Source organism: Erpetoichthys calabaricus, chromosome 17 (assembly GCF_900747795.2).
Source record: "Erpetoichthys calabaricus chromosome 17, fErpCal1.3, whole genome shotgun sequence".
Lineage (NCBI taxonomy): Eukaryota > Metazoa > Chordata > Cladistia > Polypteriformes > Polypteridae > Erpetoichthys > Erpetoichthys calabaricus.
Window position 1 is genome coordinate 53,427,788 of NC_041410.2, and position 26,867 is coordinate 53,454,654.

Here is a 26,867-nt window from a genome sequence, read left to right on the forward strand (position 1 = left end):
CTACACCCTTTGACCAATCGGTACATATTTTGCATAGTTGCACACTAGAAACATTTGGACAAGCAAGACTACTTTGAAACCCAAAATTTTGACCCTAGGGATCCTAGTGGATTTTTTTCTCGATTGCTAAGGTTTGCACACCAGTACCATCTGCTGCCTGAAAGCAAATATTAAAGTCTTATTCCTTTTGACTGATCAGGACCAAATTTTGCGTAGCTGCTCTCTAAGACGATACGGACAAGACAAACTAATTTGGAACCCAAAATGATGACCCTTCGGTTCCCAGTGTGTCAGTCAGTCATTCTCCAACCTGCTATATCCTAACACAGGGTCATAGAGGTCTGCTGGAGCCAATCCCAGCCAGCACAGGGTGCAAGACAGAAACAAATCCCTGGGCAGGGTGCGAGCCCACCACAGTTCCCAGTGTGTGTGTGTTTTTTTTTTTTTTAATTCCTGTATGCTACAATTTACACACCAATGCCACCTGCTGGCTCTGAGCAAGTGAAACATCTGAACAGACTGAAGCCTCACTAACAGACAAAATGATCTGAGCTTAACGTTACTTACTTGGGCAAAGTCACATTCTGCTTCTATTTACTGTAATATAAAAAGGAGTATTGTGAGTTTTTGCAAGTATTTGTTGGGTGAGGCTTGATCAAGAGTGAAAGTGCAGCACAACACAAATGAGAATCAAAAGATTGATGTTTAACTCTTGCTCTGTCGCCTTTTCGGCTTCATAATTTAAGCACTACGAAATGTCCACCTTGAACTAAGAAGATGAGTGAGACACAACAGCATTCATGGTTACTCCCAGCAAGGAGTTACTGTAATTCTGGAATCTAGCCGGACCTGAAAGCAGCAAATTCTCGACCAACATGAGCAGAGATACTGACAGAGAGGCAGTGTGGATGATGGATGGTACAGTCAGCAAATAACAACAGGGTCACCATTTGAAAAACACTGTGACTTTTGCTGTCTTTCCTTAAACAATTCTACAATATACTTCGGCTAGTATTAATATATAGGAAGTGTCACAAAGTTTTTACTTCTCGTGAGAAATTGAACGTCCAGAAATTTCCGGTGTTCCTCAACTTTATCCCCACTACATTTAATTATTTATGCTCACATAGCACCGTTTTTATTTACAGTGACATTTCACAATGCATTTATTTGCTTGTTGATTTATTACGTCTGAAATATTCCACCATACACATCTATTTATGTTTCCATCTCTGCTCTATTACATCTGGGGCTTGGATTGTAGTTTAAGTAAGTGTGAACGAGACATGTCACCATGTCTCATCTTCTGATGCTCCAGTCTCCTCCAAAACTGTCAAAAACATTCATAGACAGACATGAGTAGTACCATTATGTGCTATGTCCTGTTCAGCGCTGGTTTCTATTTGATTTGTTTGGTGAAGTCTGACAAGATATTTCCCGTAACCTAATGATCTATACAGTGGACAGCTACACCTGTTTGAAGTACGAGCTCTTTCTTTTAAAGACGGAGCCGATGATTACTTAATCTAACCTGGCTCTGCACGTCGGGTCTGATTCAGGATTGATTGCTACTGTCTGAACAGAGCCATCTGTAGCGGAGTCAGTGCAGAGGCACTTAGGCAGGCAGCCTGGAGACTTGTACTGAGCATGTTTCGTTTTGTTTTTGGTTTCTGTGTCCGAGAACGCAGCCAAAAGTGGCGTTGGAGAAGCCTACGGTCGTACAGATCGTTAAATGCAAGCGGTCAGCTTAATCAAGCTCAGTTTTGTTTCAGAAATTCTCCAGCACTGCCCCCAAGCCGAGCCTTTCAGTCCGCTCAACGTTTCTTTCCTTCAGACTATAAAGTGTACCGGCGATCCGTCTGGTTTCTAGGCTTTGGCTTCGGGCTGCTTTTTACAGTGGGACTCGCAGCGAGTGGCTGGCTGGTTTTCGTGAGCAAATCGAAATGTGAGAAAAAACCCGCGGTGTCCAAATCGAAGAGGAGAGACGCGTATGAAGACGCTATAGAAGTGAGCAGGGACTTGCTTCAGAGGCTCAAGGTACAGCAGTTGTAAACGAGGCCGCTTCACGCCCGGAGCTAGAGGCGTTGTGTGCCCCGTGGGCTAAAGCCTGGCGCCGCGTCGGGGTTACGGTGGCGTCTGGTGATGTGTGGGCAGCGTCGGAAGCTGCGTTTGAGTGGTGTTTGCATTGTTCCAAGTAATAATACATTTCATTTATATAGCGCCTAAAGAAAACTTACCTGTTCCTGTGGTGCCCCGAAAACTACCCTCTACAACAAACGTTAGGCAGAAAGTAATGGTTATACTGGTAAAACATCTACTGACTGACACGGGCTACGTTCAGTTTGCATTTGTACTGGAGAGTTCACCCAAACCAAACCCCCCTTTCTTTTTCTTTTGGCTTTATCTGATCTGTAAACGAAATATTCAACTTTTACCTAATATCATTTTAAGTATGCCTGCTTAGGCTTCACAGAAGGGTAGTCACGCTGTTTGTTCTAATTAATTTAATCGTTAACAGTCGACCAACATTTTTTATAGTGTTCTTAACAGTAGTGATGTGCAAAACGATTCTTTTTAGTGATTCTGTTTCGTTCAGTTCACCAAAATGACTGGAATCTTTGAATCTCTGATTCTTTCACTTCACAAACAAAAAACAAGCTATAATCTAGTTTAAAATCTAGAATAGTATAACAGTGTTAACCACCAAACAATATAAAAAGCAAGCATCAAAATAAGTAATTCACTTATAATTATGGTAATAATAATAATGATCCTCTTTATTGAATTTTGACAATAAATGACTGTTCAACAATAAACAGAAAAAACAGTCATACAAATAGAACCTTAGAATAGTGCACATATAACGATAAAACTTGTAAGAACATTAAAATATGATTACATAAAACTGATTTAAGTTTTGGATTAATCTACCACAGGGGCGGCATGGAGTTTGCATGTTCTCCCCGCGTCTGTGTGGGTTTCCTCTGGGTGCTCCGGTTTCCTCCCACAGTCTACAGACATGCAGGTTAGGTGTATTGGCGATCCTAAATTGTCCCGCTTGGTGTGTGTGTGTGCACCCTGCAGTGGGCTGGTGCCCTGCCCAGGGTTTGTTTCCTGCCTTGCGCCCTGTGCTGGCTGGGATTGGCTCCAGCAGACCCCCGTGACCCTGTAGTTAGGATATAGCGGGTTGGATAATGGATGAATGGATTAATCTACCACAGTTTTCTTATTTTACATCCCATCTTTTCTGATGCAGTCTCCCATACATATATCATCAGTGAACTGAAATGAGATTCAATGTGCTGCAAGTCTCTTGTCTGCAATTCATTCCTCCATTTAGTACTGAAAAGTCAAGCAAAATTCCACATTTTATTGGCTAACTAAAAAGATTACAATATGCAAGCTTTCGGGGCAACCCTTCATTTCAGCATATAGTATTGTACTACGAGTCTCCTGTTTGCAGTGAAAGAACTTGTAATATTTCTGCAGAACAGTAGAGGGCATACTAGTTCATTCAATCAGTCCACGTACTGAGACTGTCAATAGTCATTCAGTCAGAGTGAACCGATTAATGGGAGGTGCTTAGTGTCATCTACCAAGTCAGTCATTGGCTAGTTGTTGTCGACTGTTTTGCTGGAACAGTTTACTGAAGAAATCAGCCATTTAAGTGAAGTTAAGATGATAGCTCTGGACTGTTGCGGAATGCAATATAAAGCGTAGCATGCACTGTGCCACCACGCCACCCTACAAGTTATATATTCTAGTTTAAAATCAGGAATAGTATAATAACTGTGTAACAACTTTAAAAACCAAACAATATAAAAACCAAACAAAATAAGTAATTCACACATTATAATAATAATAATCCTCTTTAATGAATTTTGACAATAAATACTATTTCAAGGATAAATAGAAAAAAAAAAGAACCATACAAATAGAACCTTAGAATAGTGTGCACATCACAACAAAACTGTGAGAACATTGAAATATGACTAAATAAAATTTATTTTCAGTTTCGGATTAATCTCCCACAATTTCCTTCTTTTATAATCTGTCCTTTCTGAAGCAATCTACCATACACATATCATCAGTGAACTGAACTGCGATTCAATGTACTGCAAGTCAGTTGTCTGCTGTTTCTTCCTCAGTTCAGTACTTGAGCTGATTCTTTTGGTGAACTAGTTCAGTGTACTGTACGGCAAGTCTCTTGCCTGTAGTTCGTGAATGAATTTGCATGGTTCTCCGGATTTGTAGGGGCCATACTGCTTCATTCAATCAGTCATTATAGTGAGACGGTCATGGTCTCTCAGTTCAAATGAACCGATCAATGGGAGGTGCTTTGTTTCTTCCACCAAGTCAGTCATTGGCTAGTTATCATCAATACCATTTTGCTGAAACAATTTCCTGATAGGCTATTTCACAAAGACAGCAGCCATTTAAGAGAAGTTATGATGATAGTTCCGGACGGTCGTGAAATCCAATATAAGACATAGTACGCACTGTACATGCCTTGAAAAGATTCATTCTTTAATGTCAGAGAACCAGTACGTTCATTCAGAGACCAAGACAAATGCAAAAGGACTAGTTTGTTTGTTCACTGCACATCACTCATTTTTACATTTCAGAGGTACTCAGAAATATTTTTGTTTTTCTGCAGCTTTAAATGTTTAACTCTCTTTTGTTGTTTTCCTGTTAATTTGCTCCATTCCTGTGCAGTTTGCTCCTGTATCCTAACAATTACAATGTACAATGAGCAGAGCAAACACCCGGGTCAACGACACTGAATGCTGAAAGACTGCAAGTACGGCAGCGTCAGACCCACTAACGTGTTTGTTAATAAATAATAGGTTAAATAACCAGAAAGGCAGAATGAAAATTTTGAAAACCAAGTTAAAACAAGTTTTAAAAGATGAGCATGGTATAACAGTTAGGTGCGTTAACTGATACAAAAGTTGGTGAATTTCACATTATTTAGTTACTTTATCCAAGAGTTAGGTAGGTCAAATGTGAGGTAAGCTGCCACACATTTCTTCATCAAGGCTTAACTTAATAGTGACTTGATTCAATTTTAAAGATTCTTTTCAGTACAGTATTACCAATGCTTATTTAGCTACTTTGGCCAGTGCACAGACTGAAACTTTGGTGGCTGCTACTGGCTTGACAGACAATTCCTAAAAGGTATAGAGGAATATTTTGGACAAAATTAAATAAATAAAAGTACATACTGTGAAATGTGACAATAAATAAAGGTAATGAGCATGAAATATCGGCATAAATAAATAAATGAGTTGTTTATTTAGTTAATTTTGTCCATTATATTCCTCCAGATGCAACATGAAATACGGCTTTAATTTCAAACTACCACTTTCACACATCAAAGCTATAATCCACAAAGCTGACAAAGAATAATCCACAGAACTGACATATGTGCCTTGTTTGACTTGGAAATCCTGTGGCGCATGCACAAGCTCAAAGTTGTGACTGTGCATGTCAACAACGAGTACAAGAAAAAGCAGCTGCTTTAACTCTGTAAACTCCGAATTGATTATTAGGAGCCTGCATCTAAAGTTGCATTTGATGGCTGAAGGTTCAAGTCCTGTGTACTGTCAGTTTACCAATTAAAACACAGCACTTGCTAGATCCTGGCCTCTCAGCTTTGATGAGTTTTAAATTCAAGCTATATTTGATGTTGAGTCTGGAAAAATAGTACAGACAAAATTAAATAAATAAGCAACAAAAAAATGTTCGATGACATATTTATTTAGGCTAACATTTCATGCTTTTTCTTTATTTACTGTTTCATTTCACAGTATTTTAATTTGCGTGTTTATTTCATTTTGTCCAAAACATTCCTTCATAAAAAGAAAGGTGTTGTAAAATAAATAAATAAATATGAAGCTCACCTATCGTACATTTAGCTTTGTGTATTATTCACTAGTTACTGATTCCTACCTGCAGTACTGCTGGGGTCTTGTGCTGAGAGCTATCAAGTCTTGACCTAACCTGTTATCCACCTGTTGTATTTTTTTTTTTAATTGAGTTTAACATGTCTGAGCAATTGCATGTAATTTTTGCCTTTTTTTTAACTAATGTGTGACCTGTGCCCCCTTTTGCTTTCTTTTTCAAGCTGAAGTTTTTACCTGCTTATTTTAAGTAACTATGCATGTGTCGTGCTTTGCAGACACACTGTAAGCAAAAAAGTAAAAATATTAATAATCTTCTTCTTTTGGCTGCTCCCGTTAGGGGTTGCCACAGCAGATCATCTTCTTCCATATCTTTCTGTCCTCTGCATCTTGCTCTGTTACACCCATCACCTGCATGTCATCTCTCACCACATCCATAAACCTTCTCTTAGGCCTTCCTCTTTTTCTCTTCCCTGGCAGCTCTATCCTTAGCATCCTTCTCCCAATATACCCAGCATCTCTCCTCTGCACATGTCCAAACCAAAGCAATCTCGCCTCTCTGACTTTGTCTCCCAACCGTCCAACTTGAGCTGACCCTCTAATGTACTCCTTTCTAATCCTATCTATCCTCGTCACACCCAGTGCAAATCTTAGCATCTTTAACTCTGCTACCTCCAGCTCTGTCTCCTGCTTTCTGGTCAGTGCCACCGTCTCCAACCCATATAACATAGCTGGGATGTTAATAATAAGGATTATAATTGTTTTTTATTTGTGATTCAATTGAAAACAAAATTACAGCTCTACTTTGCATTGCCCCTTAGGTTTCTTTGTGACACCCTGTTTGGAAAGCTCTGGTTTAAAATGATTGATATTTCATTTTCATTATTACTTGTATTTTTTTCATAATTGACACATTCAGCAATTATACTTTGCAGATGACTACAAACACTTTAAGAACCAGAATGTGAAAGAGAGTTTTAAATATCATTACTGTGTACTTTAATAAACCTTTTCGTAAATTGTTACCGCCCATCATTACTTGCAAGTGAGGGCAAAGTTGTGCAGTTGGTGTACATGTTGTACTGTATAGTGCTACCAAAGACATTAAACCCCACAAATGAAAAGCTCTAATGTATTTACAGTATTTGATTTTTTCCTAATTACCAGTTTTTGGCTAAGAATATTTAAAAAAGACCAAAACTGTATAATTCCGGGACATGTTAACTTAGATATACTTGTAAAATGTCTTAAAACATGTAAAGAACCAGTTTATTTTTAAGTTGTTTCACCTGGAAGTTTGGTAGCCAAGGTATTTCAAATGCAATGGGCATTAAAAGATGAATGAGGAAGTAAAACTGATAAGGCCAGCATATTGTCAAAGAAAGTAGCGCTGCTAAATCACAATTCCAGAGTTATGAGTTCAAGTCTAAGCCTGGACACTGTCTGTGCTGAGCTTGCAATTTTCTCCATGCCTGCTTAGGGTTTTTCTCTAAGTCTTCCGATTTCCTAAAGATGCACAGGTTGGGTTATTGAGCCCTAACTGAGTAAGTGTAGTTGTGTGAGTGATTGTACTCTGGCATTCATCAAGGGTTTGTTTCAGCTTTACTGTTCTAGGATAACCTCCACTTCCAACTCTACTTTAGAATGAGTGGATATGAAAACGTGGTTGACACAAGGCAGTCTGTTTGCAAACCGCTTCACACAAAACACTGAAACTATGTCTGCTGTAGCAAAAATTACATTATTTGAGATTTAAATAGTTTACTTGTTGGCTTTAATTTACATACACGCATGTGACCTAAATCTTTTGACTGCATGATGTTATTTTCTTCACTATGCATCTCATGTTCATACAAGCTGATATATCATGTTGTAAATTTTTAATACAAGTACTTTAACAGTATACAAGTAACTTACGGCCTCTTTTTGATTTGGTGTTTAGGATGAAGTGGGAGTACCAGGTGTGGTGGTTGGAGTATCTGTGAATGGAGAGCAAGTTTGGACTGAAGGTTGGTAATCTGTGTAGTACATGATATGTAAAGCATTTTGTATAAAATTCTTGTTAAAAAAAAAAAAGTACAAGTGCAATAGGAAATTTGGATGCTGTAACATTCTCAAACCTGCTTAATCTAGTTCAGGGTCACAGTGGGGTGCATCTCCAGTCGTGTAGAAAAAAGCCCTGGATAAGATGACAGTCCATCATTGGACCTATTCACACTGGATCAAGTTAGAGTTGCCAACTACCTTAACTTTCATGTCTTTGGTGATGTGAGAGTAAAGCATGATGAACTGATTAAAATATTAAAATGTGTGTCAAACCCATTACTAACTCAATTTTTATATATTTTTAGCTGTACTTTAAGCACATGCTTATTGTACTCCATTTTTTTACCATATCCCAAAGATATGTGCATTAGGTTAATAGATGACCCTAAACTAGCCTAGCATCAGTGCGATAGCTGGACTATTTCTTGGACATGCTTGCTGCAATGGATTATTCTCTTCCTTATCTTGATGCTGCTGGGATAGACTACAGCACCTTTAAAGAGTGAATTGAAATGAGTGGGTTAGTAAGAGAATGGGTGAATTGATTTCTGAAAAATTTCTGATTTCTGAAAACATACTTCAAAGAACTGACCCTACTTTCTTATTAGCACTGTTCTTTTCATGTTATAGATCTAACATACTGTACCTGTAAAACCTTTCAATTGCACAGTTTAGTAAGAGCCAGCTTTCTACAATCCTCTGTTGTTTAGGTACTTAGCTCAGCCCATAAAGAGAGACAGTGGTTGCAGGACTTTCTTTCAACAAATTGATGTTAATTGGACTGCTATCTCAGGTACATTTGCCATTATTTTCCAGTTTCAACCTTTATGGTAACAAGCATGATTAAGCTATCCTGATCTCTCTTTCTAAGATCTAGCTATTTTCTTCCTTTTTAAAAAAATCTTGTTTATTCAATCTGTAGCTTACTAAAGATCAGTGAAACAACAATGAAGTAGCTGCCCCTGTCATTTGCATGTGTGTGTGCACATTTTTTCATGAACACTATTAAATTAATACTGCTTCTAATTTAACTCCTCATTAAAGTAACTGGCCTTTTCTTACTCCTTTTTTTTACAGTAAGAAAATTAATTCAAGGCTTCGTATACAGTACATACACAAACACCCACACAGATTTTAAGCTTTACTATATTAGAATAGGTTGCAAAATTACAATTTTGCATTGGTTTGAAATGGATAGTGGTATTACGAGCAATTCATTTACCAAATCTGAACTGTTTTTTCAGGATTTGGTTTTGCTGATGTGGAAAATCGAGTACCTTGTAAGCCTGAGACCATGATGAGGATTGCTAGCATCAGTAAGACTCTTACTGTGTCTTCTGTTGCTAAATTGTGGGAGCAAGGGAAGTTGGATTTAGATGCTCCAGTGCAGAAGTACGTCCCAGAATTCCCAGAGAAAAAATATGAAGGTGAAAGTGTAAGTGAATTTTTATATATTTGAGTTTGTTTTCTTGTAGGTATGTTGTGAAATATGTGAATTATATATTTGGGTTAATTTTTTTAATATCTCTTAATATTAACTGATATGGAAGTTCAACATTATGCCCTAAAACCACTAGTTCTGGTGGTATTGTTTCCTCTGAATTGTTCCACTGGGAAACACCAGCTTGAAGAACATACATATGAAGTTTACCACTGGGAATCTTGCATTGCCCATCTGTCCTGTAACACATGAATGTGCCATTATTCTGGAACAACTACCTAAGATGTGTACATAAACAAAAGATGCACAGCTGGTATTAATATAAGGAAGATAAAAGAAAATAAATAAATAGCAGTGTCAGTAATTCAGGTCTACATGATTTCCTCATGCCTGTCACACACAAAATGCAAAACAAGTGTAATAGTCCAGGGCCCCAATCCAGGGTAAAACTAAATAGCACAGTATATTAATCACTCTAAGGCTGACACAACAGCAGGCTCATGCTGATATTATTGACTAAGAGCTTTTTACTTATTGGTGTTACCCATATGTTACATTGATCTTGTAATTAATATTATATACTGTTTGTACTTCCTTTTTTCACTCCCTCCTATGTAGAAAGTAAGGAATTTTATTGTTGCATGTAAAAACAGATTTTTATAATGCATGTTTTATAGTAGATACTGAAAAAAAATGGACAGATTCTGCTAAACATTGTTGGTTATTAATTTGGTACCATTTCCATCAGTACTGTAAAATGATTTAGCTGTTTCTGAAAGAAGCGGCAAACGTCTTTTAAATTAATTTATTCATCCATTCACATACTTTCCTTTATATACAGTGTTTCACAACCATGGAAGTCAGAGATCATTCTGGCGCCAGCAACAGTGCAACGAATCCATCCTGGGAAAAAACACCAGTCAATAACAGAGCACATTATTGTACACATCTGCACTCCCCTGTAGAGGACAGGGCCAATTCATTGACATCTTTCTTGAAATGAGATTAGTATATAGCAGGGCTATTTCTTAGCTTGCACTTAGTGCTGATTCTAAAATTGGCTAAAGCCGATTCAGTAAATTGATTTGAATATACTGTATACTGTGTAAATGAATGTAACCAAAACTGACAGAAGAGTTTGATTTCTGTCGGGGAAATCCCTGTTAATTGTTGTGTATTTTATCCACAAAAAAAAAAAAATTGTAAATGGCAAACTTTGCTGTATTCAAAAGAAAGGAGCACTCTGTCTCCCGAATCTGGTCAAATGGCAACTACTTCTGTGATGTATTTCATTCATCCTGGCTTAAAGGGACAACGCTGGAGAATGGGTGAAAGTAATGCCAATTATCTTTGTTCTGCCTGTGCTTCTCCATTCTACAGAGGTAAATGGAGACCAAGTGAATAACTGTTCCACACAATGTCCTTTCTCCTGGGTGTCCTTGAATCAGCCCTTGTAAGAGACTCACCACATATTCTGTGTTTGACAATCGTTTATATGAGAGTTTGGTCCCATCTTTTGCCTAATGCTCATGTAATAGCTTCTGCCACTGAAATACTACAAACTGCTTAGATGACTCTGCAATTGAAATTCATAAGGATAATTAATGTATTTATTACAACTAAAAAATCAGCCATACATAACTCCTTTGCATAGTACATCATTTATCATTAACAAAGTAACAATTTTTTCAGACCAGTTAGTTAGCCTTTTATTTTTGCCTCCTTCATTCTATGGTTGCATGTATAAATGACTGCTTAATCATTTATTTGAGGTATTTAAACACATGGTAGTGTAATTACAATACTGCAATTAGGGAAATAGGCAAAAGGATTATTGCACAACAACAAAATTAGCAACAAGAGTAATCATTGTTTTTGCCAGGCTCCATCAAATTGTAATTTATTTCAACTCCTAAAAATCTGCCCTTTTTGTAACCACTAAGAACTAGAGAAAGTGGTACATGGACTGAGCAAACAATTTCAATCTTTTTTTTGTAGATCTATATAAAAATTAAGACACATGCTGGAAAGAATGATTGACTATGTTGAGAAACAGTGTACTTCTGAGCTCTGTATTCATATTATGTTAATTTAAAAATATTAGGTGTGTACTAGGGATGCTCCAATCGATTGACCGCCAATCTAAATCAGCTAATTTTCACAAAAAAAAAAATAAAAAAGACTTGATCTGTAAATTGGCTGATCACAAAAAAAACAATATTTTCAGCTCCCGCTCTTCTAAACTTTATGGTATGTGGTGGACAGCTGGGGCTCATGCCCAGTCGGGACGCCTGAAGGATGGAAGGACCAGGAGATGAGCAGTACCTCCCCTGGAACGCGAGAAGGCAGCTGACCTGGTGGGTGTTGGGGCCACGGGAACAGAGCTTGGAGGCTGAACCTTGTGGGGACCCATTGCCACTGCCGGGGGGGGCGCCTGGATGGCTCAGAAGCCATGGTATGCAGCACTTCCGCCACACCAGGTAGTGCTGCTGGACCAGGAAGCATGTACACCCGGAGTGCTTCCTGGTGCCCATACAGCACTTCCACCACACTACGAAGTGCTGCAGGAAGGTCATCAGGGAGCACCTGGAGCACATCCAGGTGCATTATAAAAGGGGCCGTCTCACTCCATTCAGGAGCCGGAGTCAGGTGGTAGTGGACAGAGCTTGTGAGAGAGGAGTGGAGGCGGCAGAAGAGAAGGAAGGAATGAAGAAAAGGACTGTGAGCATTATTGTGGTGTTTTGGGTACTGTGTGTTGCAGGAGCAGAAATAAACGTGTGTTCTTGGAATTCTGGCTTTTCTCCGTGTCTGTCTGTGTCTGGGCATCTTTCACAGGTAATTTAGTTGTAGTGCTCCTTTACGCAAGGTATTACGATAATAGAGCCAGCCTGCGCATCCTGCAGGGTCATTCCATGTCAAATCAATTTTCCAGAAATCCCACGCACTTCGGTCTCAAAAAAGTCTGAAAAAATGCCAGGTTTACCCATATTTCCAGATGACACCCTGTAGAATTATTTTGAGGTAAAATCATACTTTTAAGATTCAGCCAATTTTGTGAGAGGAGAGTAGTGTCAAATTTGATACATCTTTATTTTTTTCATCAGTTTCACAGGACCATATTACAAGAACTAAGCCACTTAGGCCGGCATACTGGTACCTTTATAGGTGTAGTACGTAATGAAATCAAAGTGCTTGGTGCAGATGACACCACTTGATAAGAACAGACCTTCAAAAATGGAAAACAAAATATTTTGCATCTTTGCTTTGCCATGTTTAGGCTCTTAGAAAGCATACTTGTAACTGATACAACCTGCTGATATTATTTCCATGTTTAGAGACCTACATTTGTCTTTCAAAATATTTTAAATAAACAAGGAAATTGCATCAGAGTTTGACCAGCAGACCTCTCGAATGTGAAAAATATAATTTTGGGTCTAATTTTCAGAACAGCTTAATGTACTGTGGGAATGTCCATACAATTTTACAATTATTTTCCTGTATCCTACATGGTCTCTTCTTGCTCCAACAAAAAAAGTCTTACTTTTCTATGTGAATCTTGCATTTTTATTTTCCATTCTAAACATGGGTTAAATTCACCATTTCTCAGTACTGGTAATCTTCAAGTACTGCATCACTAACTTGGGTATTAGGATTAATGGAAAAACATAAATCACCAAAGGCACATTAAGCACAACTGATGAAACAACAGCTGCTTGATTTATCATTAAATACAACACTAGTTTATAATGAAGCATTAACATCTTGGTATTGCAGCAGCAGGAATGTGACCCAGTTTATTTCTGTTTTCAATTCAAGTGTAGGGCATCTTTATATTTGAGATCAAGATGGTACTCGCCTCCCACTGACAGTTGTAGGGGCACTAAGCAGTGAAATGACACACCGTAATGGCACCCAACAAATATTGTCTCTAGGTGGCCAATGGAAAGATGGTACAGGATAGTTTGGATGCATGTAACATATCAGGATGTCTGACTCCACTTCACTCTTGTCAACGAACCCACACCAATTCAGCATTTTTCATCATACATGCACTCAACAGAGCCTCCAGTAGGACACTGGTCTAATGTGAGGGACGTATCTGATCCATCAGGATTGTGAGAGGGGAGGGATCTCAGCTGCTGCTTAAGTGGTGAATATTCGGATAGTCAATTAACTCTCTTCACCAGACACCTGGCTGACTTTGAGTTTGCCATCTTCTGTAGGGATGTAACAGTGGTATTCTCAAGTACCAGGTACTCTTTTAGCTATGGAGAATCACATTCTCTGTTCAGCAAAGTGAGAGAGGACATTGTCATTTGATATGAAAAAAATGTTGACATTTTTAATAACTTACTGATTGAAACCTCAATGATTACCATTATTGACACATGGCACATTCAGCCTATGTTTAAGATGGAAAATAAACATGAAACATTTGCATAAGAAAAGTAAGGTTGTGTTTTGAGAAAGAAGGGACAATGTAGAATAAATAAAAAATATATTTAAAAAATTATCTGCACATTCCCACATGTCATTAGGGTACTCTGAAAATGAAATCCAAAATGATTTTTTGTATTTGATAGGTCTGCTGTTCAAACCCTGATAGTTACTTTTCTGTTTATTGATTTTTCAGAAAGCCTATATAGTTATCTGCATAAGGAAAAAAAAATCAAAAGTCAGTGTTGGTTACAAATATGTGTTTCTGAGGCCTAAACATGGCTAAGCCCAAAACTCAAATTTTGGTCAGTTTCAAGGGGTTGTTTTAACCATGCAGGGTCATCTGGACCAAATGTTTTCATTTTGTCACATACTATACCAGCCCGCAAAATGTGAGCCTGCTATTCTGTTCATAACTTTTATGGACAAAATTTCTAGGCGCAGCCAGGGCGTTGAGGGGGTCCGGTTTGGTGGGCTCAGGATTGGGTCACTGCTTTTTGCAGATGATGTTGTCCTGTTTGCTTCATCAGGCCATTATCTTCAGCTCTCTCTGGATCGGTTCGCAGCCGAGTGTGAAGCGGCTGGGATGAGAATCAGCACCTCCAAATCCGAGACCATGGTCCTCAGCCGGAAAAGGGTGGAGTGCCCTCTCAGGGTTGGTAGCGAGATCCTGCCCCAAGTGGAGGAGTTCAAGTATCTCGGGGTCTTGTTCACGAGTGAGGGAAGAATGGAGCGTGAGATCGACAGGCGGAGCGGTGCGGCATCCGCAGTAATGCGGGCTCTGCATCGGTCTGTCATGGTGAAAAAGGAGCTGAGCCGCAAGGCGAAGCTCTCAATTTACCAGTCGATCTATGTTCCTACCCTCACCTATGGTCATGAGCTATGGGTAGTGACCGAAAGAACGAGATCGCGAATACAAGCGGCTGAAATGAGTTTCCTCCGCAGGGTGTCTGGGTTTTCCCTTAAAGATAGGGTGAGAAGCTCAGTCATCCAGGAGGGGCTCAGAGTAGAGCCGCTGCTCCTCCGCATCGAGAGGAGTCAGATGAGGTGGCTCGGGCATCTGATCAGGATGCCTCCTGGACGCCTCCCTGGTGAGGTGTTCCGGGCACGTCTAACCGGGAGGAGGCCCCGGGGAAGACCCAGGACACGCTGGAGGGACTATGTCTCTTGACTGGCCTGGGAACGCCTTGGGATTCTCCCGGAAGAGCTAGAAGAAGTGGCCGGGGATGGGGAAGTCTGGGCATCTCTGCTCAAGCTGCTGCCCCCGCGACCCGACCTCGGATAAGCGGGAGACAATGGATGGCATGAACTTGTGAAATTTGATGAAAAAATGAGGCCACATAAAATTGACATGCCCCTCCCCTCAGTAAATTGGCTGTATCTTGGAAAGTATTGATCTTATATCAAAACAATTTTGCAGGGTGTCTCATGACTAACATGGTTACACCTGGTAATTTTTCCAGACTGTTGTGAGTCCAAAGGCTGTTGGTTGATTTGACATGGAATGACCCTGCAGTGTAAACAAAGAGCAGCCGTGGAGGCTTGTTTTATAGCGATTGGAATATTAGCCTTTACGTTAAAGAAAGTAGAGTAATAAACTGAGAAAAAGGAATTGGAGAAGTCATCATGTGCAATTAGATAAACGGTAAGAAAAGCTACTTTAATGAATTGAGACCTTTTATTTTGTCCTTTAAATTAAAATGGACACCATTTGAGTGTGGACAGCAAGCTTTTTTTAAGTGCAGCAGTATACTTTTTTAACTGGAAAAAGAAAAGGTAAGGGAGATTTTGAGATTGCTGCTTAGTAAACAATAGGCTTTTTTAAAGATTTGTACATTTTGGTAAGAAACAAGTTCTACATAATCAAATTCCATGTTTTATAATTAAACCTCAAGAATTTTGAATGTCTAGCTGATACACTGAAGAAAAAAAAACACCTGTATAAATGTATATTTTAACAGCAAACAGCTGTAGAACAACTAATGATTTAAAATGATTAAATCATATAAGTGGTTATATATTTACATTTAAGCAGTGTTAATTGCCAATATCAATTAATTGATTGCGTGAAGAAAAAAAAAACATATTTCAGACAAGTACATTACAGAAAAATTTAAACAATATGACAGCCTATAATTATAAGCTATTTTATATATATTTTATTTTATGCCTTATATATTATGGGTAAATATTTTTGTATTTATGTTATTAGGTAACAAATATTGTATGGAAATTTGATCTATTTTAGTATATTTATGGTCACTGAACAATTAGCCTACATAATTTAATTTTATTAATAAAAAATGAACAGTTAAAACCTGTGGTCAATGGTTTAATTATAAAAATACCAAAGTTAACACTTTAATAAAAGACATAACACTTCCATGCATATGGTTATACAAGTGCTTAGTGTAAAAGGTTTTTTAAAGGGACAAAGGAAAAAAAATCTGAATCAGCCAATCAAGTAACATGTAATCAGTGATCGGTATTGGCCTTAAAAAACCTGATTGGAGCATGCCTAGTGTGTACATTTTGACACACCTTTACACAAATTTGAAGTACTACACAACTTTGAAAGGCTCTGCTTAACACATCAAAAGAAATAACTATAAATTAATGTGTCCAGGTGTTGAAAATGTTTAAGAGTGATGACTTTAAAACTATAAGGCATGCAGATCACATTACAAGTACTCAATGCAATAGTGATTGCAGAATATTTTGAAAAATGATCCAGCTAAGTAATAGTGTCAGCTACGGGGTATTACACTTGAAGTGAAAATGGAATAATTGAAGAATATGGAAAGTGGCATGCTGAACCTAAAAGAATACTAAAAACCAAAGTAATTTAAGCCAGTTGCTAAAAATGAAGAAACTGCTCTAGTCCATGGGTGGTTTGAGTGTAAAGTAGAGAATTGTAATGTTTTAGGGTTAAAGCTATTGTTGTTTTCTGACAGTATCCTGAGTGCTTCAGAGTGCTGTGACTCAAATTCTGTCACCAATCATACTGTAGTAGCTCTCTGTTCATTTTGGTGAAGGTTAGATCAATAGAAGAAAACAGGCAATTCAGCTCAACAATGCTTGCCTATCAGAATATCACCAATTTAAGCTGCATTTATATATTTCTAGTGACAGACCAAATGTCAGATCACATCTAATCTTAACATTAATAATTGTTAAAAAAATAAATAAAAATATATCAAAAACTAGTAACTACCAGAAAAACAAAAGAATGCAGAGATTTTGTAAAAGGCAGTTGCCTGCTCAGTGCCTAGAAGAAGGAAGTCTTAGTTGCTACCACAGAACAGTGCAATGCAGAAAACTGAAATAAAATAACAAAAATGCTCATGTTGTTTGGCTGTGTAAAGCTTATATCACAATCCTTTTCACTTATGACTTTATGCAAGGTAGTTTATAAGTTTAGGATGTATGGATTAACAGCTGTTTATACTGTAGATAGGTTTTACAGGAGTACAAGCAGGTTTGTTTTGCCAACAAAATAAACTTGATTTTGTCCTAAAATGGCTTTTCATCTTGCCATTTTAAGTACCTAATTTTCATTTGTGTGTGTATGTTTGTGTTTTTTTAATTTAACTTAATCCTGGCTTTAAAACTTAGCAAAGACTTTGTCTTATTTTGTTTTCACTCTTCCTTGATAGCACAGCCTTCTGTTGTCTCTGAAATCCACTTGTTCATTCTTTTTGGAACTTTACTGTATTCCTTTAATTTTGAACATAATTTAATATTGATGTTATTGAAAAAGTATTGCTTCTCCTTTCTCCCTTCTCCCAAAACACCTGAAAGCATCCCTATCATAACCACCGTGAGGTAAAAATCAGTATAGTAAAGAGCAAAAAATTGTTTTGAACAAGTCCTGTTTGTGATTTGGTTTCCCTAGGTCAAAATTACTACTAGAATGCTTGTATCACATTTAAGTGGGATTCGCCACTATGAGAAAGACCCTAACAAAGTTAAAGAAGAAAAAGAAAAAACAAACCAAACGCTGAAATTGAAAAAAGAGAAAGCCATAAATGATGGAAATGACAGTAAAACAGAACGAGGGAATTCTGCGAGGAAAAAATCCATGATGACTAACAAGAACCAAATGTCATCCTCGGAAATGCAACATGATAATGCTGATGTGAAAGAAAAACCATCTAAGCTCTCAACAAATAAAAAAGAGTTTGAACAGGAAGAATATTATCTTAAAGAAAAGTTTGACAGTGTAACAGAGGCATTAAAACTTTTTAAAGATGACCCTCTTATTTTTAAACCAGGTAAGCATGCTAAGGAATTTGTGATGACAGTGGCTGAGTGAAACCTTTGATCAGTGTTGCGCTCTTCCATAAAGCTTCCTTCACATTGTATCTGTCCTGTAACTGCTGCCTCCAGCCATTACTATCAAGTAGTGGATTTGTTTGTTGAGGTGTTTTCCAAACCACTGCCCCACTAAATGCAAACAATTATGTTGCTTATTTAGAATGCTACAACATTTTATCAATCTTGATGAAATATGGTTTGAATATAAATTAATCATATTGTATTAAAAGAAAAAAAAGACTTAATTCAGTTTTTTCCCACAAAATATGCTTTGTTTGTTTTTAAGGATGCCAGTTTTTGTACTCTACCCACGCCTTTACTCTTCTTAGTGCTGTTGTTGAAGGAGCATCAGGACAAAAGTTTCTTGAACATATGATGGCTCTTTTCCAGGATTTGGGCATGCTAAATACTGTTCCAGATGAAAATGATCCCATTATTTACAACAGATCCAGGTAACTGTACAGTATGTAAATATTCTGAAAGTCTAATTTTCTTGCTGTTAGAATTCTAGGATTCAGGAAGTGGTTAGAATTGCTTGTATGCATTTTTTATTAATTATTTATAGTTTAAATGAAATGAAAAAAAACAAGATCGTAAAATATCCAGGTCACAGTAAATTAGGCAGATAGCCTAGAGCTTGATTAATGCATATTTGTTTGACATAAAAATAATTAACATTTAAGATAGAGAAGTACTAAATGAGGCTTAATATAAATAAATATCAAGATCTGTGTATAGGAAGAAAAATGTTACATATGCATTAAAATTAGGAACTTTGGACTTGGGACATGTTAGTGAAACAAGATATGGGCTCATTATTGTTTATAACTAGATTGTTTACATATAGGAGTGCTCAAAAGCCTAATAAAATTCCAGTTTACATTACCCAGATCAACAGTATGTACTGCACTTGAGAGGGAATATCCCAGTATGTTGTGTACTGTTTTAGTCTCAATGTTAGCAAACACTGAAAGACTTGAATCATTTCAGTTATTAGTAAATCTTGACAAAGTAAAACACATTTCTTACATAGCACTGAACTAAGAAAGTTGTCTGGCAGGCCATTTCAGAATCGATTTCTTTTAGCTTCATGCTGTTGCCTAATACTTCTTTCATCTTCAGACTCGTTAACTTGGGGCCGCTTTGCTGGCTCTTTGAGCTTCGTGCTGTAGCCTCGTACTTCCGGGCTAGACAGGACAGACAGCACAAACACACCACACATCCACACGTAGATGTTAAGACATGTTATTTCTGGCCCGTCATGATGACACCTTTATTGCCTTAGTAATCAATCCTATCATTTCTTAAAAACATATATTGCTTCCCATAAAATTAGTGAATTTTCTTCTGTACCCTTCTCCTGCACCTCACTTCTTACCCCTTGCATTCTTACGGGCACTGATGATTGTTTCTATCCACATCTTTATTTTGGACATCTAGCATACCTTTTTGTGCGTAGTAAGAGAACTAGAGTATGCATTATGTGTAATTAACCAAACTATATTTGTATAGTAAATTTCTTGTTTTTCCATTTGTCTCAATTATTTTGGATAGTTCAGATGTATTTATGTATGGTTCAAGAGATCTTGTAGGGCACATTTTTGTTTGTAGTTTGTAGCAAGTCATTGATGTTAAAATTAGGCAGCATGATGGTTCACGTTTTTGTTTGTTTTGTAGCAAGTCATTGATGTTAAAATTAGGCAGCATGATGGTGCGTGACTTATGTTGCAAGAGCCTTTTGGCATTTGAATGCAGAGGTCCTGTTTGAATTGGGATGGTCTCTGTAAAGTGTGTTCTTTTATGCAAATATTTTATATGGGGTTTTCTCATGTAGACCAAATAACTTATTTGGGATAAACTGATTTAGTTTTGTTTATATGTGTGAGTGTGTCTTGTGATGGACTAGAAACCAATTTGGGATTCATACCTGCCTTACACGCACAGTGCTGTTGGAAAGGATTTGGACCCTATGACTCTGGGCAGGACAAAGTAGGTTTGTTAATAGACGATTAGCTGTCCTTTTAATCAGTGGAGATACATCATTTTTCTATGCCTATACAGTACTTGGAATTATTTCAGTAGTGTAATACATGCAAGTCACTTGGGTGAGATGGTTTGTTACTTCTGATTTGTACTTGCAATATGGGTTTTTCAGTATAGTCAGAATGCAGAATGGCCTGTTTTGCAGTGTTTCTTCTCACTTAAAAAATGTGGTGTATATAGACTAAAAAATTAACAAAAGATTACTTGAGACAAGGGTGGCACTGTAAACTTACAGATAAACCCTGAGTTCATGTGAGTTTTCCTCTTGCAACAACAACAACAACATCATTTATTTATATAGCACATTTTCATACAAACAATGTGGGTCTCAAAGTGCTTTACATGATGAAGAAAGAGAAAAAAGACAAAATAAATAAGAATTAAAATAAGGGAACACTAATTAACATAGAATAAAAGTAAGGTCCAATGGCTAGGGAGGACAGAGAAAACAAAAAAAAAACTCCAGATGGCTGGAGAAAAAAAAAATTTGCAGGGGTTCCAGGCCACAAGATCACCCAGCCCCCTCTAGGCATTCCTACCTAACATAAATGACCTCAATCAGTCCTCATTATATTCAGGGTTCTCATGGAAGAACTTGATGATGACGGTCATGTGGACTTCTGGCCGTGTGATCCATCAATGTAGGGACTTCATGGTGCTTTGATAGGTGGTGGTGGTGCAGAATGCCACCACAGAAAACCAGAAAAAGAACAGAAGAGAAAGTAGGGGTTAGTACGGATTTTGAAGCCATCATGAATAATAATGATAATTAATTGAATATACAGAGCATCAGGATTAAACTAAAATGAAGCTATGAGAAAGCTAGGTTAAAGCAATGCGTTTTCAGCAGTTTTTTTATAGTGCTCCACTGTATTTGCCTGGCTAATTCCTATTGGCAAGCAATTCCAGATTTTAGGTGCATAACAGCAGAAGGCCGCCTCACCACTTCTTTTAAGTTTAGCTCTTGGAACTCTAAGCAGACACTCATTTGAGGATCTAAGGTTACGATTTGGAGTGTAAGGTGTAAGACATTCCAAAATATAAGATGGAGCGAGATTATTTAAGCTTTGTAGACCATAAGCAGGATTTTAAAAGTCAATTCTAAATGACACAGGTAACCAATGTAGTGACATCAAAACTGGAGAAATGTGCACAGATTTTATTTTCCTAGTTAAGATTCTAGCAGCTGCATTCTGCACTAGTTGCAATCAATTGATGTCTTTTTTGGGTAGTGCTGAAGGAGTGCGTTACAGTAATCTAGTTGACTGAAAATAAAAGCGTGAACTAATTTCTCAGTATCTTGCAATGTTATAAGAGGTCTAACTTTGCTATATTTCTTAAGTGAAAAAAATGCTGTCCTAGTGATCTGATTAAAATGTGATTTTAAATTCAGGTCAGAGTCAATAGTTACCCCTAAATTCTTTACCTCCGTCTTGACTTTTAATCCTAATGCACCAAGTTTAATTTTATTAACTTCATTATATCCATTTTTGCCAATCACTAAAATTTCAGTTTTCTCTTTATTTAGTTGAGAGAAATGACTACTCATCCATTTAGAAACGCAAGTGAGACACTGTGTCAGTGAATCAAGAGGAGTCGGGGTCATCAGGCGCTATTCATAAATCTAGTTGTGTGTCATCAGCATAGCTGTGGTAGCTCACGTTATGCCCTGAGATAATCTGACCTAATGGAAGCATGTAAATTGAAACTAGCAGCGGACCCAGGATAGAGCCTTGTGGAACACCATATAGGAATATCATGTGTCTTTAAAGTATAATTACCACAACTAACAAAGAATTTACGACCTTCCAGGTAGGATTCAAACCAATTTAAGACCCTGCCAGAGAGGCCCACCCATTGACTAAGGCGATTCTAAGAATGTTGTGATCAATGGTATCAAATGCGGCACTCAGGTCTAAAAGGATGAGAACAGATAAACGGCCTCTGTCTGCATTTACCCGCAAGTGATTTACTACTTTAATGAGTGCAGTTTCTGTACTGTGATTTGTTCTGAAAACCCGACTGAAACTTATCAAGAATAGCATGTTTATTCAAGTGATCATTTAGCTGCATAATGACTGACTTCTCTAGAATTTTACTTAAGAAAGGCAGGTTAGAAATAGGGTCTAAAATTTTCAAAAACAGAGGAGTCAAGATTATTTTTCTTGAGCAAGGGTTTAACCAGTCTTAATACAGTCTGGGGAAGACCCCCATATCTAATGACTATCAATTAGCACACCCGATACTTCTTTGAAAAAACTTGTTGGTATTGGGTCAAGGATGCAGGTGGAGGGTTTCAGTTGAGAAATTATTTTATATAAATCAGGCAAATCTATCCTGGTGAAAGAATTAAATTTGTTAAATATGGAGTATCAGGGTTTAAGAGGATCAGTATTGGGGAGATGTACTATATTATTTCTAATATTAATTTTTTGATTAAAAAATACAGCATTGCAGTCCCAAAGACATGCTGGTTAGGTTAAGTGGTGTTTCCAAATTAGCTTGGGTGTATATGTGAGTGACCTCTGTAGTGGGACTGGTGTCCTTGGGCCTCATGCATAATGACGTGCGTAGAATTCACACTAAAACATGGCATACTGGCAAAAGCGGAAATGTGCATACACACAAAAAAAATCCAGATGCATAAATGTGTGTGTTCGCCAACTTCCACGTTCTTCCACTACATAAATCCCGGTCAGTGTGAAAAGTAACGCACGTGTACACGCCTGCCGCCACTCACAAACTCCTCCCAGAATTACGCCTCTTTGATTATGCAAATCAATATAAATAGCCCTTAAGCTCAGCGTTCTGTGCAAAAGCACAGGGGAAAATAGAAGAATTTCAGAGAATACCAAGTGGAGGCAAGGAAAAACTTATTATTTGTTGGTTTAAACAGTGATATAAACAACAAAAGGAAGTTGATCGAGTGATATAGAGTGTATGAGAAACTCGAAAGCTCAAGTTCACAAAGTCACACAGTGCCCGAAATAAAAACGAAGTTGTCATATTTTAAAGTTGCCCGTGAAAAGGCGAGTCGTAGCCCACCGTCTGAGTGTCATATGAAAGCTTATTAGGGTACAGATAAAAGAAAAAAGAACAGGCACACAGTGGGGAAAAAGGCTCAAAATGTCAACTTTAATCTCAAAATTTCCGCTTTAATCACGTAGTTATTTTGTCATTAAAGAAGAACATCATAAACTTCATCTTTAAATTGTTTAATTTACTAGTTTCTCAAATCATCGTAACTAAAGTAGCACATTAAATGCTTTGTTTTGTATATGTTCTTCTATGTGCTCTATGTGTGTGAATCACTACGTGCTTCTTAAACAGGCTTTCTCTTCCTCGGACAGGACACAGAATCCGTTACATTCATGATATTACAGCTCTCTGAATAATTAAAATACTGAGAATGTATACTTGATATCATTTTCATGATTATATGAGTTAAAGCATGTATTAAACCTTGGAACACTGTGGCGGCAGTGATAGTGACGAGCTGGCACCACATCCAGAATTGTTCCTGCCTCCTGCAAGATGCTTGCTGCGAGACCTTCAATGAAATAATTTATTGCAGCAGTACTGTCTCTTTCAAACGTACTAAACCCCAATTCCTGTCCTTCTTTTTCTTTCTCCAAGTAACCAATCGCCACACAATCAGCTCTGTAATAGATGTTAAGCCATCTGTAAGCTTAGAATGCAGATTCTTCAAAAACTTTTAAGGAACATTGAAAAATATTCATAGTACATGTTTAATTATTCCATTCATCTATCCATCCAGGGTCACCCCAGTCCCAGCAAGCATACAGCGCGAGGCAGGAACGATCTCTGAACAGGGCACGAGATCGTCGCAAGCACTGCGCCACTGTGTCCACACTTGATTAATTATTAACAATATAGATTATTTAAATGATGTTAACATTTTATCTGTATAATGTAATAAACATATTTTTGCTGCATTTCATCTTAAAAATGATATCGTCATAATATGTAAAAAACGCACTAAAGTGGCTCAGGTTGTGCAATATTATAACTGTATCACAAGTTTACAGTGAGGTAATTGTACTAATAAGTACAAACAGTTCTACAAGGAGCACTTGATGGACTGATTGAGTGCATTTATAGTTCTTGGGATGAAACTGTTTAATGTTAACAACTGCTGCTTTGCAGTAAGGAGACTGTGGAAGATTGTGGGTTCACTTCCCGGTTCCTACCTGTGGTGGATAGCACTTTGAGTACTGAGAAAAGCGCTATATAAATGTAATGAATTACTATTATATTTAAATTTAACATTATTTTGACTAAAATAAAAGTAACAAAACACTCATAAACATGTTTAGTCCAATTCAGATTCTCCATGGCTAAAGCCTGAAAGGTGAGTGCAAGGCAGGAAATAAGCTTTTCAATGATTTCAAAAAGATGCATGCACGCCTAGAGATTCATAAAACAATAGAGGCATTTGTTTTATTTCTGAAATAGTTGACACATTTAATCATTTGTTTAACCAGTTTTAAATAAATCATTTACACCAAATAAAAGTTGAAATGTTAAACAAAACAACCAAAACTGAGGAAGCTGTGTGTAAACTGATATTTAATATTACATTTGAACCTGGCATTTGTTTGTAATTCCCTAAACTAACAGCAGTAATAGTATAAATATGTCTGTGTGATATCATATTTTGAAAATTAATATTTCTCTTAAATTTCTTTGTTTAGGTATTACAGATTTAATAAGAAGGGTCGACTTGTCAACTGCCCTTATGTTGACAACTCCTACAAGTGGGCAGGTGGCGGTTTCTTATCGACAGTTGGTGACCTTCTTCAGTTTGGAAATGCTACGCTTTACAGCTATCAGATGCAGCAGGAAATAAATGAAAACTATTGCCAGAACCTTCCTGGTTATCTCAAACCAGTGACTGTCAAGGAAATGTGGACTCCAGTGGCTAATACTGAGATGCCCAAGGACAAAGAAATGAAATATGGAATGGGCTGGGTTGTTGTAGAGAAAAAGCAACGGTGTGGGCAGTTGTCACATAGCCCGGCATTGCATCTCTCACACTGGTGCGGCTGTGGGTGCCAGCAGCATTCTTTTGGTGCTTCCTGATGACCAATCATATGCAACACCTAGCAGTGGACAAGATACCTGCTCCTTTCCACGGGGTGTAGTGGTGTCTATCATCTGCAACATGCAATCAGTAAGCTTTCAGAAGACTGCCCAAAAGATTGCTATGGAATTTGAGAAAGCAGAAAGGCATTGTCAGTAGAGTAATTTTTTTTTTCTTAAATATATTAATGTCTATGGTTTTTAAAAGACCTGAATTTTTACTTGAATCATAACTTGGACAAAACTGGCACAAGGATGTAGTTGTCTTTCTTAGTTGCATTTTATGACCGTCCACATAGTGCCACGACTTCACTAAGTATTATTTGGGAGAGTAATTTTTACACATCAGAGTTTTTAGTCTTCTTACGTAGAAATAAATCTGTTTTCACTTTATATATTCTGCTAAATTGGTACAGATACCAAATTTAAACAGGGTTTCTATTACTGAATTTATTACAGTAATACTAGAGTCTGCTACACTAATGGTAATTACCTAAGTTCCAGTGACTTAATCAAATGCCCTAAAACATAATCCGCATCTCTCTGTCAAGTAACTTTCATACTGTCGTGATGTTACTGTGAAAAGTATTTTTTTAAATAAATCATAGTTTGCTGGAACAACATCGCCATGATTAGCTGGACGTTTAATGAATGGAATAAGCACACAGGATGAAAGTCAACTTGATTATTTTTACTTTTTTTTTTTGACAATTGGATGAAGTTTTATTCCACAGCATTTTTCCTTTTGTCACATTTAATGCTGGCCAACAGACTATTTCTAGATTCTGTCACGGACAGATTATTTATTATTTAGTTTCCTATTTCGCTTGTTTGATTCGGGGGCCCTGGGCATTTTACGATCTAAATTCATCAGCACCACCTTATTAAGATTGCCAGTGACATTCATTCATTCTGTTTCTTCCGCCTATTTTTTGTTTTAAATGCATTATAAAAAAATGTAAAGGTCTTGCGCAATCACTGACAGTACATAAAATACAAAAAAAAGAATCAACTGATCTCCCTGATGCATGTATCTTGTTATTTAAGTGAATTTTCATTTACGTTTGTGGTGTTTATTCATTGTATGTCTTACTTAAAACATTAAAGTGCTTCATTGTATAAATCAATGTTTCTAATTTAGTGACACAATACAACTTATTTTTGTACAGCGCTCTTCACTTAGTGCAGGAGCAAAGCGCTATGAACAATTCTGAGTTAAAATACAAGTACAGATTAAATATCTAACTGGTACAAATGGAGATTTATCAAAAGACACGAAGTTGAACTGAAAAAAAGTTAAACATAACTGAAAACCAACGATATATCAAATATACTGTATATTACCACAACATGTCAAATAAAAAAATGTTAAAACACTAGAATATCCCCGAGAAAAAAGGCTACGTACGACCTGTTGACGTAAAATAAAGCGACGCAAAATAAATTATCGGTTGCTCATTGCATGAACCACCACTCGCTCTATACAAGTCAGTGGGGCGATTGCGTCACATTCCCTGGCGGAAGTAAGGAGGCGGGCGTCGTACAACTACTTCCGTGTTGGGCTAATAGTTGAACGG

The 26,867-nt window shown here is 37.4% G+C and overlaps 1 protein-coding gene across 1 annotated transcript; it reads left to right on the forward strand.

The window, feature by feature from the left end:
* The first annotated feature begins 1,572 nt into the window (after positions 1-1,572).
* On the forward strand, positions 1,573-26,378 carry lactb (lactamase, beta). The gene is given in 7 exon segments (XM_028823315.2): positions 1,573-2,037; positions 7,846-7,912; positions 9,194-9,384; positions 17,723-18,101; positions 18,431-18,596; positions 24,903-25,203; positions 25,205-26,378. Coding segments are annotated over 7 exon segments (1,740 nt in total). The 5' UTR covers positions 1,573-1,647; the 3' UTR covers positions 25,451-26,378.
* The last annotated feature ends 489 nt before the right edge of the window (positions 26,379-26,867 follow it).